The 15362-nt window shown below is 47.1% G+C and overlaps 2 protein-coding genes across 2 annotated transcripts in view; one reads left to right on the forward strand and one right to left on the reverse strand.

Annotated features, from left to right (window-relative positions):
• Window positions 1-3962: 3962 nt before the first annotated feature.
• LOC122941596 lies at window positions 3963-6337 on the reverse strand. Its single transcript, XM_044298954.1, has 2 exons — window positions 4536-6337; window positions 3963-4493 (listed from the first exon to the last, which is right to left on the reverse strand). Exons 1-2 carry the CDS (start codon window positions 6222-6224, stop codon window positions 4050-4052), a joined length of 2133 nt encoding a protein of 710 aa, XP_044154889.1. The 5' UTR covers window positions 6225-6337; the 3' UTR covers window positions 3963-4049.
• An 8726-nt stretch (window positions 6338-15063) lies between these two features.
• LOC122942428 (roundabout homolog 2-like) overlaps window positions 15064-15362 on the forward strand; it is a 70251-nt gene continuing 69952 nt past the window's right edge. The window contains exon 1 of the mRNA XM_044300044.1: window positions 15064-15190. The gene's annotated coding sequence lies outside the window, so the exon portion shown is untranslated. The remainder of the gene's footprint in view (window positions 15191-15362) is intronic.

A 15362-nucleotide genomic window follows, 5' to 3' on the forward strand; every position in this document is an offset into this window, starting at 1 on the left:
GTAGATTCATTACACACCAACTGAAGTAGTTCAAGCCTTTTATTGTTTTAATATTGATGATTTTGGCATACAGCTCATCAAAACCCAAATTCCTATCTCAAAAAATTAGCATATCATGACAAGGTTCTCTAAACAAGCTATTAACCTAATCATCTGAATCAACTAATTAACTCTAAACACCTGCAAAAGATTCCTGAGGGTTTTAAAAACTCCCAGCCAACCCCAGCCTGGTTCATTACTCAAAACCGCAATCATGGGTAAGGCTGCCGACCTGACTGCTGTCCAGAAGGCCATCATTGACCCCCTCAAGCATGAGGGTAAGACACAGAAAGAAACTTCTGAACGAATAGGCTGTTCCCAGAGTGCTGTATCAAGGCACCTCAGTGGGAAGTCTGTGGGAAGGAAAAAGTGTGGCAGAAAACGCTGCACAACGAGAAGAGGTGACCGGACCCTGAGGAAGATTGTGGAGAAGGACCGATTCCAGACCTTGGGGACCTGCGGAAGCAGTGGACTGAGTCTGGAGTAGAAACATCCAGAGCCACCGTGTACAGGCGTGTGCAGGAAATGGGCTACAGGTGCCGCATTCCCCAGGTCAAGCCACTTTTGAACCAGAAACTGCGGCAGAAGCGCCTGACCTGGGCTACATAGAAGTAGCACCGGACCGTTGCATGTCATTCGGAAATCAAGGTGCCAGAGTCTGGAGGAAAACTGGGGAGAGGGAAATGCCAAAATGCCTGAAGTCCAGTGTCAAGTACCCACAGTCAGTGATGGTCTGTGGTGCCATGTCAGCTGCTGGTGTTGGTCCGATGTGTTTTATCAAGGGCAGGGTCAATGCAGCTAGCTATCAGGAGATTTTGGAGCACTTCATGCTTCCATCTGCTGAAAAGCTTTATGGAGATGAAGATTTCATTTTTCAGCACGACCTGGCACCTGCTCACAGTGCCAAAACCACTGGTAAATGGTTTACTGACCATGGTATTACTGTGCTCAATTGGCTGCCAACTCTCCTGACCTGAACCCCATAGAGAATCTGTGGGATATTGGGAAGAGAAAGTTGAGAGACGCAAGACCCAACACTCTGGATGAGCTTAAGGCCGCTATGGAAGCATCCTGGGCCTCCATAACACCTCAGCAGTGCCACAGGCTGATTGCCTCCATGCCACGCCGCATTGAAGCATCCTGGGCCTCCATAACACCTCAGCAGTGCCACAGGCTGATTGCCTCCATGCCACGCCGCATTGAAGCAGTGATTCCCGACCAAGTATTGAGTGCAGAACTGAACATAATTATTTGAAGGTTGACTTTTTTTGTATTAAAAACACTTTTCTTTTATTGGTCGGATGAAATATGCTAATTTTTTTAGATAGGAAATTATGGGATTTTACTAAAGTATGACGTAAAGTCATGATTTTATTAAAGACACGGAGGCGAGTATTGCTTTAACCTTTCTTTACTTCTACCATAGCAGCAAAGAGAGAAAATGGTATACAAAAAGAAACCATGGTAACAGACTCCTCCCCCTTATCCCAGTATATCCTTCCTTGTCTGTCTGAGCTCTTCCTCTTTCTTTGTGTCTCAAACAGCGCTGGTCAACCGGAACAACAGACGCCGAAACCACCGGGTAACGAAAAAAACCCCTTGAACTCGTCGGCTTGGACCGCCACAACTGGACCTCCGACCGGAACTGTGTAACTCTAAAACATGAAGCCGTAAGCCTCTCAACCTAGGAAAAAAGGAAATAAGAGAAAAACCTTCTAAGAGCATAATCCAGTGCATTAGAAACATAGGATCCACTAGTTGGAAACACAGTAACAACTTTAAAATTCTGACCATACGGTAAATCAACAAAACATACTTACGTCAAAAACCCCAAGGGGTGGGTCCAGGGAGGGCAATACTCGCCTCCGTGTCTTTAATAAAATCATGACTTTACGTCATACTTTAGTAAAATCCCATAATTTTATAACAAGACACGGAGGCTCCTATTGCTTGTTTAAAGCTGAGCCACTATAGAATCAAAAGCATGCGAAGCCGGTCGGAAATAAAACTCCCGGAAAGTGGAAGATCTGGACCAATCCGCCAATCTCATAACATCCTCCAAACGAGCCCCAGATAACGTCATGGACGTAGCTGTCGCACTGCGGACCGAATGTGCCGTGAAGATAGACGTATCAATCCCGGAAAGGGATAGAATCCACTTGACCCAGCGAGATAACGTAACACTGGTAACCGGAGCAAACGGGCTGCGAAACGAAATGAATAAGTGGGGGAGAGAAAGAGACCGCAGTGGACGGGTTCTGTCCTCATACTCGCGTAAGCACGCTACAGGACATAGCTGTGGAGAAGTCGGAAAACGGGGGTAAGAGACCGACCGGATACTGGTTTTCGTGCGACGGGAAATGTTAAAGTGGACCCCCTCCGGGGTGAAGGATCTGGCGTCCCAATCCAAAGCACGCACATCCGAAACTCTCTTACAGGAGATTAAACAGAATAAAGTGACCAATTTGGCCGATAACTGACGTAACGACAATAGCTCATTTGAGGGCCAACTGACTAGAAATTGCAAGACATCCGACACATCCCAGGTAGACGAAAACCGTGGCCGAGGTGGTCGGGCCAAACGTGAACCCTTGAGTAAACGACAGACCAGGGGGTGTTGACCCGCTGGACGGCCGTCGACACCGTTGTGTCTGGAGGAAATTGCTGACCTAAAGACATTGATGGTGCGGTAAGCCTTCCCTGCCTCAAAAAGTGAGGATAAAAAGGCTAAGATGGAATTGACAGGGGCCGTAACGGGATCCAGAGTCCGGTCGACGCACCAGCGAGACCAAGAACCCCAGGCGGCTCGATAAGCCCGTCTCGTCCCGGGCGCCCAAGCGCAGTCCAATAAGAACCTAGCTGTTCCTGAAAGTCCAGCGCCTCCTCCTGGACTCCCGATATCTTGCAAGCTAGGAGGCGTAGCGACCCGTTCTGCAGGAGTGGGTGAACTTCTCCTGCAGGCCCTTGGAGTAGTGACACCTGAGTGGGAAGGAGAAACGGAAAGTCCACTAGAAGTTCCAGGATCTGAGGGAACCAGGACTGGGTTCTCCAAAACGGAACAATCAGAACCAGGTTCGCCAACTGCTGACGAACCTGAAGGAGCACTCGTGGAATGAGCGCGAAGGGAGGGAATGCATACATCAACGCTCCTCCCCAATGTTGAAGCAGAGCGTCCACTGCCTCCGCCAAGGGATCCGGCCTCCAGCTGAAAAACCTGGGCAGTTGGGTATTCAAACGGGAAGCGAAGAGGTCGACTGCAAAGGGACCCCACAGAGAAGAAATAGCAGAAAAAACCGTCTCGTCTAACTTCCAGTCGCTGGAGTCCGATATGTAGCGAGAACTCCAGTCCGCCAGAGTGTTGTGAAGGCCTGGAAGGTACTCGGCCACCACAGAGATGTTCCTGTCGAGACAGAATTCCCAAAAATCCTTCGCCAAATGGGTCAGAACCACCGACCGTGTGCCACCCATACAATTGACGTACCTGACCGCAGATATATCGTCCATGCGGAGCCTGATGGCTGAGCTGACCACACCATTGGCAAAACTGCGAATGGCAAACGACCCTGCTAGGAGTTCCAGGGCGTTGATGTGAAGATGGGATTCTTCTGGAGACCATGGACCGCCCGTGGACACACCACTGCAATGTGCTCCCCATCCGTGCAGGCTCGCATCGGATTCTATGATCAGATCCGGTTGGGGACCCACGATCGCTCTGCCATTCCACACTGACAGGTTGTGGATCCACCATCTCATCTCGTCCGTCGTCTCGGCATCTAATGAGACCAAATCTGCGTAAGAGGCCCCCGACCGAAGGTGAGCAATTTTGAGGCGCTGCAACGCACGATAATGGAGGGGGGCTGGGAAAATGGCCTGTATTGAGGAGGCCAGAAGTCCGATTATCCTTGCCAAATGCCGCAACGACATCTGAGGTAGGCGTAGAGCATGCTTCAACTCCTTGCGGATAGCCTTGACTTTCGAGAGTGGAAGACTGAGGGATAATTCTTCCGAGTTCACCTGGAAAACCCAAGAACTCTATGGATCTGGAGGGGGTCAAACAGGATTTCTCCTGGTTGACAATGAACCCCAAGTCGGAAACGAGCGTCACCGTCAAGTGGAGGTGTCTCAACAAGAGAGCCCGTGATTGGGCCATGATCAAGATATCGTCCAGGTAGACGATCAGACGAACACCTCTGCTGCGAAGCCAAGCCACCACTGGGCGCATGATCTTGGTAAAGCACCAGGGGGCGGAGGACAGGCCGAACGGAAGGCAGGTGAAGCGCCAGGCCTGACCGTTCCACAGGAACCGCAGCAGGTCTCTTGAAGAGGGGGACACTGGGACCGTGAGATAGGCGTCTTGGAGATCTATCTTGGCCAACCAATCGCCTGGAAGGAGCAGATCCCTCAAAAGATGGATGCCCTCCATCTTGAAATGTCGGTATTGTACAAAATTGTTCAGGGCTTTCAAATTGATCACCGGGCGCATCTGGCCCCCTTTCTTTTGCACCAGGAAAATACTGCTGATGACACCCCCACGATTCTCCGGTGCGCGTTCGATCGCGCCTTTCTGCAGAAGATCCGACAATTCCCTCTGAAATTGGGACCGTGCCGCATAGGACAGTGGTACCGTAGGGGGGGCTGGGATGGAGCTCGGATCGGCAATCAGATCTATTGTGAACCCCTGCACAGTAGAAAGGACCCATTGGTCTGAGGTTATGCCTGACCACACATGAGAAAAGAATCGGAGTCTGCCCCCGACTAAATGGTCTAAAAAAGGAGGGGGACGAAGAACATAACTTACCGAATGGTCGACGGGAGCCTGGATTCCCTCGGAAACCTCGTGACCTGAAGGGAGCGCCTCGTGAGGGAAAAAAGGACGGCTGATGTCTCTGATCCTGGAGGGATGCTCTATAATTAAAGGATCCTCTGCCGGAACCTCTGGCATGAAAGTTGGAACGGCCGGACAGTCGGCCCCTAGCACTGCCGGCCCTGTTGGAAAAACGCCCTTGAAAGACTCGACGCATCGAAGTCTGGGCTTTATCAAGAGCCGTAAAAGCTCCTACATATTTCCCTAGCTCTTTAATAAAAGAGTCGCCAAAGAGCAACCCCTGGGCGTCCTTGCCCGCTTCAGTCAATGCTAAGTTCGAGAGCTTTGGCTCGATCTTAATTAGTATTGCCTTCCGCCTTTCAATGGCGAGCGAGGTATTGGTATTACCCGCTACGCATATGGCTCGCTGGGCCCAACCTCTCAATTCTATAGGGTCTACCTGGCTACCTGCCGCGATAGCGGACTCAGCCAAATCGAAAATCTTTGCTAAAGGACCTGTAATGTCCAGTAGCTTGTCTTGGACAGCCTTCAAGGCCGCGTCTAGCCCTTTACGGGGGTTAAACCCCGTCTTCGCCAGAAACTGGACCATCTTTGGATCCACTGATGGCGTCTCGCACACTTTGTGTGGTATTAAAGGACGAGGGCACTCCGCCCGCAACTTATTACGCGATTCCTTACTAAGCGGATTGCGTATGCGAGCCTCCATATACTGCGCCACATGTGTGGCGGGCATCCATTCCGCGGAGCGGGGATGATGCAGCTCCTCGGGGTTAAACAGCGGTTCCCCAGACGGATCCAATAAGAGATCCTCTGCTGATCCCTGTTGTAGTAACGGGGCTTCCGGGTCTAGATTACGAACCGGATCCACAGCAATATCCGCCAAATCGTCCTCCACCTCATCCGTCAATTCATAGACGTTGTCATGAGTCTCCTCCTCTGACTCCCTATCAGAGTCTGACCTAGGCTCAGGTAGAGACCTGGCAGTCTTCCATGCCCGCGTTTTTTCTGCCTGGCGGGTACAAGCTCGTTTACGCGACTGAAGCGCGTTGTCTTGGGATGGGGATGGCCCATCAATCTGAGGTGTTCTGGAGACAATAGGAGGTGGTCCTGGAGGTGGGACCAAAACCTGGGTAGTAGTAGCAGGGCGCGCCATAAGGGCCTGAGATATAGACTGGGTCAATGCAGATGACATCGAACCCATGGCGGTTATAATGGCATTAGATATGGATCTTTGCAGTGCCACCTCATGGTCGTCCGGGTGGATCACCTCGGACCTCCTATCCTGCGCAGGGGAACCCTGATCTACTTGGGGGGCTTCACTAGGGGCCACAGAGGCAACGGAATTCTTTCTGACAGACATGGTGAAGTAGCAAAAGGCAGGGGTTAGTCACCCCGACCGGAGCAGCAAAAATAGCACTAGAGGAGAAAAAGAGAAAAGGGGATAATGAAGCCAGGAATCATAGCCAGCTAGTGGGTAGACAAAATGGAATAAAACAGAACTTACAAGGCTCAAGAGCAGTGGAAAAAGACCGCCAGGAGATGCGCTGTGCAGAGCGGGATGTCCGGTGTGTGCAGAGCGGGGAAACGCACAGGGACGGCGAAATCTCGCGAGATCTCGCCGTCAGTAGCAGCCGAATGCGAAAAAATGCGAAAATGCGAAAATATGCGAAAATATGCGAAAATATGCGAAAAAACGCGCGCGAAATCTCGAACTCGCGAGACTTCGGGCGAGAAGGAGAGGAAGAAGAAGCAGAAAGCGCGCGCAATGGCGGCGCAGTCTGAGGTAACGAGGGACAAGGATGACAGGGCAGAGAAACGGATCACACGGGGGGAAAGCGGGGAAGCCGCAAAAACTGTTATAAGGACAAACCCCTAGGCAGAACGGCCACAGAAGTACCTGAACGAAAAAACATATACATATATATACGTACCCTAGATAAATAAATATATATATATACAGGAGAGAAATATGTATCTACGATAAGAGTCTAATCAGAATCTAATAAAGAAACCGAACGAACCGATAATCCAAGCACATAAAAATACAAATATACCAGACCCTGAGCAATGCCACAGAGCTGGAGAGTACTTATCTGCCTGGTAGCAGCAAAGAAAGAGAAAGAGCTCAGACAGACAAGGAAGGATATACTGGGATAAGGGGGAGGAGTCTGTTACCATGGTTTCTTTTTGTATACCATTTTCTCTCTTTGCTGCTATGGTAGAAGTAAAGAAAGGTTAAAGCAATAGGAGCCTCCGTGTCTTGTTATAAAATTTGGGTTTTCATGAGCTGTATGCCAAAATCATCAATATTAAAACAATAAAAGGCTTGAACTACTTCAGTTGGTGTGTAATGAATCTAAAATATATGGAAGTCTAATGTTTATCAGTACATTACAGAAAATAATGAACTTTATCACAATATGCTAATTTTTTGAGAAGTACCTGTACAAGAAGATGTATAACTTATACCAGCTGTACATATATAATTATATACAGGAGATACCCAGGTTATACCAGCATGGTCCATATCACTATATACAAGGAGATGTATAACCTATACCAGCTGTAGATATATAATTATATACAGGAGATACCCAGGTTATACCAGCATGCTCCATATGACTGTATACAAGAAGATGTATAACTTATATCAGCTGTACATATATCATTATATACAAAAGATACCCAGGTTATACCAGCATGGTCCATTAAAGATTTATAATTTGTACCAGCTGTTACCTGTACATTTATAATGATATCCAGATGATGCCTAGGTTAGGGCTCTTTCACACTTGCGTTGTCCGGATCCGGCATAGAGTTCCGTCGTCGGGGCTCTATGCCGGAAGAATTCTGATCAGTTTTATCCTAATGCATTCTGAATGGAGTGAAATCCGTTTAGGATGCATCAGGATGTCTTCAGTTCCGGAACGGAACGTTTTTTGGCCGGAGAAAATACAGCAGCATGCTGCGCTTTTTGCTCCGGCCAAAAATCCTGAACACTTGCCGCAAGGCCGGATCCGGAATTAATGCCCATTGAAAGGCATTGATCCGGACTTAAGCTAAACGTCGTTTCGGCGCATTGCCGGATCCGACGTTTAACTTTTTCTAGAGTGGTTACCATGGCTGCCGGGACGCTAACGTCCTGGCAGCCATGGTAAAGTGTAGCGGGGAGCAGTATACTTACCGTCCGTGCGGCTCCCGGGGCGCTCCAGAGTGACGTCAGGGCGCCCCAAGCGCATGGATCACGTGATCGCATGGCACATCATCCATGCGCATGGGGCGCTCTGACGTCATTCTGGAGCGCCCCGGGAGCCGCGCGGACTGTAACCAGTACTCCTATGGCAACCAGTACTTGGCTGCCATAGTAACACTGAAAGCATTTTGAAGACGGATCCGTCTTCAAATGCTTTCAGTTCACTTGCGTTTTTCCGCATCCGGCGTGTAATTCCGGCAAGTGGAGTACACGCCGGATCCGGACAACGCAAGTGTGAAAGAGGCCTTATTCCAACTTAGTACATATTTAATTTATTCTCAATTTGCAGTCCACAGCACGGGCACGGCCAGTGGCTAGTTGTGGTTAGCACGTGAGTGGTCAGGGATGACTCCGGAATCGGGTAGTGCCCTAGTCATCACCTGAACAACACCCGGATGGGGCGTGCTGTAGTAGGGCGTTACCTCCCTGAAACTCATAACAGCACACAGGTTTGGGTGACGCTTATCATTTCGTACCACTTAAAATAACAGCAACCAGCAAGACTCCTGTGCCTCACTGCGAGAGAAAATAAAGTGTATTGCTTGCATTAACCAGTTCCTGTCACATGCTCCTCAACACACCCCAGTGCTTTTGTCCTTTTCTGTTCATCCTTTTGTCAGGTTTTTCCTTTCTCATTCTACTTTGGGGCTTCGCTGATACTGCTGAGCGGGTGTTTATAAGCCCGTCATGTGCGATACTGAGATGTGTATCTAAGCCAATCATGATTGGTGCCGCCTGCTGACCCGGTGTACCTAAGCCTTTCATATGTGATCCTGTCTACCCAATATGGCTAACAATAATATTATTTACACACAGTGTACATTCAGCAAATGAGTAGGAAAAGCTCCCGAGTCCCAGCACGTGCGCCAAAAGGATCCATAGGGCGCCACTGACCTGATACATGCAAAAAGAGGATCCTTTTGGCACAGGTGGTACTCAGGAGTATTTTCTGATGTACACTGAAAAGAGCTTAAAGAGGATATGTCATCAGAAAATGACCTATTTGTAAACCATGTTTTACGTTAAACACATTTTCTAAGAATTTTTTATATTTTTTTAAATGTTCAAGTCACTATCTATATTTAAAAAATAAAATAAAAAATCCTGCAGTTTTCACGCACATGGCAAAACACAGTAATAGTCCAGTTTAGGCCCCGCTCAGTGACTCACAGGCGATGTCTCCTCTGACTGGGGTCGTTCTCTTTCCTTTGTCTCAGTCCTGCACAGATGACGTCTCCCGACTTCTTTCTCCATAATTGAACATCTATTTAGTATTAGTGCCTCCTTGTATGCCCCTAGTTAATAATTATCCCCATTTAGGCCCCAGTAGATGACCCATCAGTAGTGCCCTCTTCACATATAATGCCCACAGTAGTGCCCTCTTCACAAACAGTGTCCCCCAGTAGTGCCCTGTGTACATATAATGCCCCCAGTAATGCCCTGTGTTCATATAATGCCCCCAGTAATACTCTCTTTAAATATGCCCCCTCCTCCAGTAGTGCCTCTTTACCAGGGGCGTAACTACCATAGCGGCAGACCATGCGACTACTATGGGGCCCAGGACAGGAGGGGGCCCAGGCTTAGTTGGGATTATCTCCTCTTCTACTGGAGGTGAACACTTGGTCAGGACTTTACCCTCTAACCCTAAGTTCACACCTGAGCGTTTTACAGCGCGTTCAAACGCGCTGTAAAACGCTCAACACATGAAAACCAATGCTTCCCTATGGGAATGGTTCTCACCTGGGCGTTTTACAGTACGATCGCGCTGTAAAACACCCGACGCATAATCAAGTTCTTGAGCTTCTTTGGGGCGTTTTGACGCGCGTTTGTGGCCATAGGACACTGCAGTCAATCACACAAACGCGCGTAAAACGCGCGTTTACTATTACAAAAAAACGCGCGTTTGAGAAACGCTCAGGTGTGAAAGCAGGGTAAAGGAACAACATTTAGCAAATGAAGCAGTGGAAGAAATGGCCCAAGGGTCACTGAAAAGGGTTTAGGCAAAAACCCATCTGTCCTGTTTGAGGGGCCGCTCTTTACATAGAGTGCCCCCAGTAAATAATGCACCAACCCCTCCTCTGTGGTGCCCCCAGTAGTGTCCCTCCGCTGTCTGTGATGTAGGCCTCCTCCAGCCTGCCGCCCTGGCTCCCTGCATTACGGTACAGGCGGTCATGAACATTATTGTGACCTCCTGCACCAGGTCTCTGGTGGCGTAATCATGTTGTCACACCACTTGTGACCCATCACAGGAGGTCACCATGATGTCATCACGACCATCCTGCACCTCAGCACTGCCTCATAGGCCTCAGGCCTAGCGGTCTTCAGCCTATAAGGCTAAACAGTGGGGCACAGGAACCATTCGTTCCCGTCCCAGCCGTTCAACTCCGGCGCTCCCAGTACCAGGATCCACGGCCCGGTACTGGTCCACGGCCCAGTTGTTGGGGACAGAAGTTTTAAGACCTTCATGTATGATACTGTCTGTTGAACATGTGTATCTAATCCAGTCATGTGCTGTTGTATCTAATCCTATCATGTGTGATACCGTCTGCTGGACTGTGTATCTTATACTATCATGTGTGATACTCAGGGACGGTGTTGGGGGGTGGGGCAAACTGGGCAATTGCCCAGGGCCGCCATCCCTTAAGGGGCCCCCTGCTTCAGAACGTCGGGGCAGCAGGTCGCTGAACAGTGTTATGAGTCGGGACTCCGATTCCCAGCTTAGGCTACTTTCACACTTGCGGCAGTGTGATCCGGCGGGCAGTTCCGTCGTCGGAACTGGCCGCCGGATCCGCCCATCTGCCGCTGACTAAAAGCATTTGTGAGACAGATCCGGATCGGTCTCACAAATGCATTGCAAGGACGGATCCGTCTCTCCGCTTGTAATGCAGACAGACGGATCCGTCTTGTATCTTTTTTCACATTTTTACCGATCTGCGCATGCGCAGGCCAGAAGGACAGATCCGGCATTCTGGTATTTTGCACTAATACATTCCTATAAGAAAAATTCTGGCATGTCAGTTTTTTTTCGCCAGAGATAAAACCGTAGCATGCTACGGTTTTATCTTTTGCCTGATCAGTCAAAACTACTGAACTGAAGACATCCTGATGCATCCTGAACAGATTACTCTCCATTCAGAATGCATGGGGCTATGCCTGATCAGTTCTTTTCCGGTATAGAGCCCCTAGGATGGAACTCAGCGCCGGAAAAGAAAAACGCTAGTGTGAAAGTACCCTTAGGAGTCCCTTCTCTAACTCCCTATATGGAGTCAAAGCTATGAACACGAAGGGGTATTTTTTTTTGTAATTGTAAAAAAATGTATGGCACAAAATAAATATGTGATTACAAAAAAATATATACACTATGTGCAGAATTATTAGGTAAATGAGTATTTTGACCACATCATCCTCTTTATGCATGTTGTCTTACTCCAAGCTGTATAGGCTCGAAAGCCTACTACCAATTAAGCATATTAGGTGATGTGCATCTCTGTAATGAGAAGGGGTGTGGTCTAATGACATCAACACCCTATATCAGGTGTGCATAATTATTAGGCAACTTCCTTTCCTTTGGCAAAATGGGTCAAAAGAAGGACTTGACAGGCTCAGAAAAGTCAAAAATAGTGAGATATCTTGCAGAGGGATGCAGCACTCTTAAAATTGCAAAGCTTCTGAAGCGTGATCATCGAACAATCAAGCGTTTCATTCAAAATAGTCAACAGGGTCGCAAGAAGCGTGTGGAAAAACCAAGGCGCAAAATAACTGCCCATGAACTGAGAAAAGTCAAGCGTGCAGCTGCCAAGATGCCACTTGCCACCAGTTTGGCCATATTTCAGAGCTGCAACATCACTGGAGTGCCCAAAAGCACAAGGTGTGCAATACTCAGAGACATGGCCAAGGTAAGAAAGGCTGAAAGACGACCACCACTGAACAAGACACACAAGCTGAAACGTCAAGACTGGGCCAAGAAATATCTCAAGGTTTCTAAGGTTTTATGGACTGATGAAATGAGAGTGAGTCTTGATGGGCCAGATGGATGGATTGGTAAAGGGCAGAGAGCTCCAGTCCGACTCAGGCGCCAGCAAGGTGGAGGTGGAGTACTGGTTTGGGCTGGTATCATCAAAGATGAGCTTGTGGGGCCTTTTTGGGTTGAGGATGGAGTCAAGCTCAACTCCCAGTCCTACTGCCAGTTTCTGGAAGACACCTTCTTCAAGCAGTGGTACAGGAAGAAGTCTGCAAGGTAATAAAAACATGATTTTCATGCAGGACAATGCTCCATCACACGCGTCCAAGTACTCCACAGCGTGGCTGGCAAGAAAGGGTATAAAAGAAGAACATCTAATGACATGGCCTCCTTGTTCACCTGATCTGAACCCCATTGAGAACCTGTGGTCCATCATCAAATGTGAGATTTACAAGGAGGGAAAACAGTCCACCTCTCTGAACAGTGTCTGGGAGGCTGTGGTTGCTGCTGCACGCAATGTTGATGGTGAACAGATCAAAACACTGACAGAATCCATAGATGGCAGGCTTTTGAGTGTCCTTGCAAAGAAAGGTGGCTATATTGGTCACTGATTTGTTTTTGTTTTGTTTTTGAATGTCAGAAATGTATATTTGTGAATGTTGAGATGTTATATTGGTTTCACTGGTAAAAATAAATAATTGAAATGGGTATATATTTGTTTTTTGTTAAGTTGCCTAATAATTATGTACAGTAATAGTCACCTGCACACACAGATATCCCCCTAAAATAGCTAAAACTAAAAACAAACTAAAAACTACTTCCAAAAATATTCAGCTTTGATATTAATGAGTTTTTTGGGCTCATTGAGAACATGGTTGTTGTTCAATAATAAAATTAATCCTCAAAAATACAACTTGCCTAATAATTCTGCACTCCCTGTATATATAAAATTATACCTCTGATATATATGAATTCATAATACATGGGAATCTACTATTGAGGTTTTTAGCCATAATATATTTACAGAAGTATAGCATTGAGCTCTATAGCTCAGTGGTTAAGGTTCTTGTGTTTACTGTAGATGGCTGCGATTTCAAATCCAGCAGAAACATTTCAAAAATGGAGGCTAAACTTAAAGAGGGCCTTTACAGCGCTTACTATTTTCTCTATGCGCTGCTGCTCGGTTCTGCGTCACAGCCAGGGGGGAAATAAGTTAACCTCCTCCCTGGCTGTGACAGTCCCCACTGTGATTGGACTGCACTACAGCCAAGGAAACTCCTCCCTGTACCGATGGTATGAATTTACATACCAGGAAGGAAAACAATACGGGGGGCACAGCGGGCGAACGGAGCCGCGCATAGAAAACATCGTAAGCGCTGTAAGATGCCATCATAATGCCCTACACAGCCAACTAGTTATATGATAATGTCCGGACCGTTGAAAGGTCCTCTTTAAATACGCAAGTTGTCCCCAACAGTGAAAGTTTGTTTTTTATTTAAAGAAAAAAATCGGAGCAAAATGTAAAATATGATCAAAAATCCACGCCAACCTTTTTAACTTGTATAAACTTTGCATTTTTTGTTTGTGAAAGTTGGCAACCCTCACAGCGCCAGCCTCAGTCAGTGCTCAGAACGTCAGGACTCACTTTGGAAAAAACACACATTTTTCTATTTTCATCCCGATATTCTGACCCCCATAACTTTTTTATAGTTCTGTCTACGGAGATGTGTGGGGGCTCATTTTTTGCAGGACATTCTGTCATTTTTGACAATACCATTCTGGGGTGTACATGATGATCACTTTTTATTGCATTTTCTTGGGAGATAAAATCATGAGAAAATGGCAAATCGGCCTTTTTTATTTTTTCTCTGTTATGCCATTCACCATATGGGCTAACTTTTTTTATATTACAATAATACGGGGGTTTTCATATGCGGCGATGCCCATGTTATATTTTTGTTTATTTTTGAGAAGGGGGTGATTTTAATTTTTACATTTTCAACCCTTTTTTTTTTACTTTTTTTAAAACTTTTTGTTAGGTCCCCAAGTGGACCACAGCTTGTAATCATCAGATTGCAATTTATACAGAATAATGAAAATTGCTCCATTATTCTGTATAGAAATCACTGTATCACAGTTCAGTGCTGCCACCTAGTGGCCTGGACTGGGATATACCAATAATGAGCCTGGAAGCCAAGTACAGGCTGCGGCTCATTATTAGAACAGGGTGCTTTCCCTGATCTCCGCTGGGGAAAGTGTGCCTGAAGAGGAAGCCCGCACTTCCGGTTTTTAACACCCTCAGATGCTGTAGGACGACCCGCCCTGTTGCTGTAGCTTTTTGTGAGGAAGGGGCATGGGGCGCATTCTGGGGCCATTAGGGTGCAGATCCGTGTGTGTGTGGGGGCTTTATGGGGTGCAAATCTGTAAAGGGAGGCAGGAAGCGACAGAAACTGTGTTGCTAATACATTATTACAAGATTTGGGGCCCCACTTTTGATTTTGCCCAGGGCCACATTTTGTCTAAAACTGGCCCTGGTGATACAGTCTTATGAACTGATTTGTCGTAGCCTTTTATGTGATTCGATGTATCTAAGCCGATCATATGTGTTATTGCTTGCGATCAGCTTTATCTTAGTCTACCCTGTGCGATACTGTCGACTGAGCTGATGTATCCAAGCCTATAATGAGTAATACTGTATGATGATCTGTGTATCTAAGCCTGTCATGTGATATTTTCTTAGTCTGTTTTGGGTGAGCTGATGTATCTAAGACTATGATGAGTGGCACTGCCCACTGTGTTGATGTACCTAAGCCTATCATTGGCAATACTGTCTCGGAGAACAAATTTTTTATATATTTTCTTTTAAAACTTTGTAATGTTTTTGAATATAAGGAAGGCGTCTTGGTTTCCTGGCACGAGTCGCTCACTCGCCGTCACGGCTTCTGTACATTTTTATGATATGTGTCTCAGCTGTTCTTTCACCAAATGATTTGATGCTGCCCCAGATCAGACGCTTCCTGTGTGCGGGGGGGAGGGAGAAGGGTACAAGATCATAACCCCAGGAGAACGCACCGCGCCGGGAGCAGAGACATCTGTGCCCCAGATCCTACAGGTAAGAGGTGCCAGCTCGCCAACAGTTATTCTCTATCAACTTTTCTGTTAGCAAATTTACTCAAGTTTTCTTTTTCTTTTCATTTTGTTTTTCTACTTTATTTTTTCACTATCCTTTTAGGTTTTTATTTCAATAAGGAAACTAGTTTTTCTTACTAGTATTCTATATTTTT

Source organism: Bufo gargarizans, chromosome 6 (genome assembly GCF_014858855.1).
Source record: "Bufo gargarizans isolate SCDJY-AF-19 chromosome 6, ASM1485885v1, whole genome shotgun sequence".
Taxonomy (NCBI): domain Eukaryota; kingdom Metazoa; phylum Chordata; class Amphibia; order Anura; family Bufonidae; genus Bufo; species Bufo gargarizans.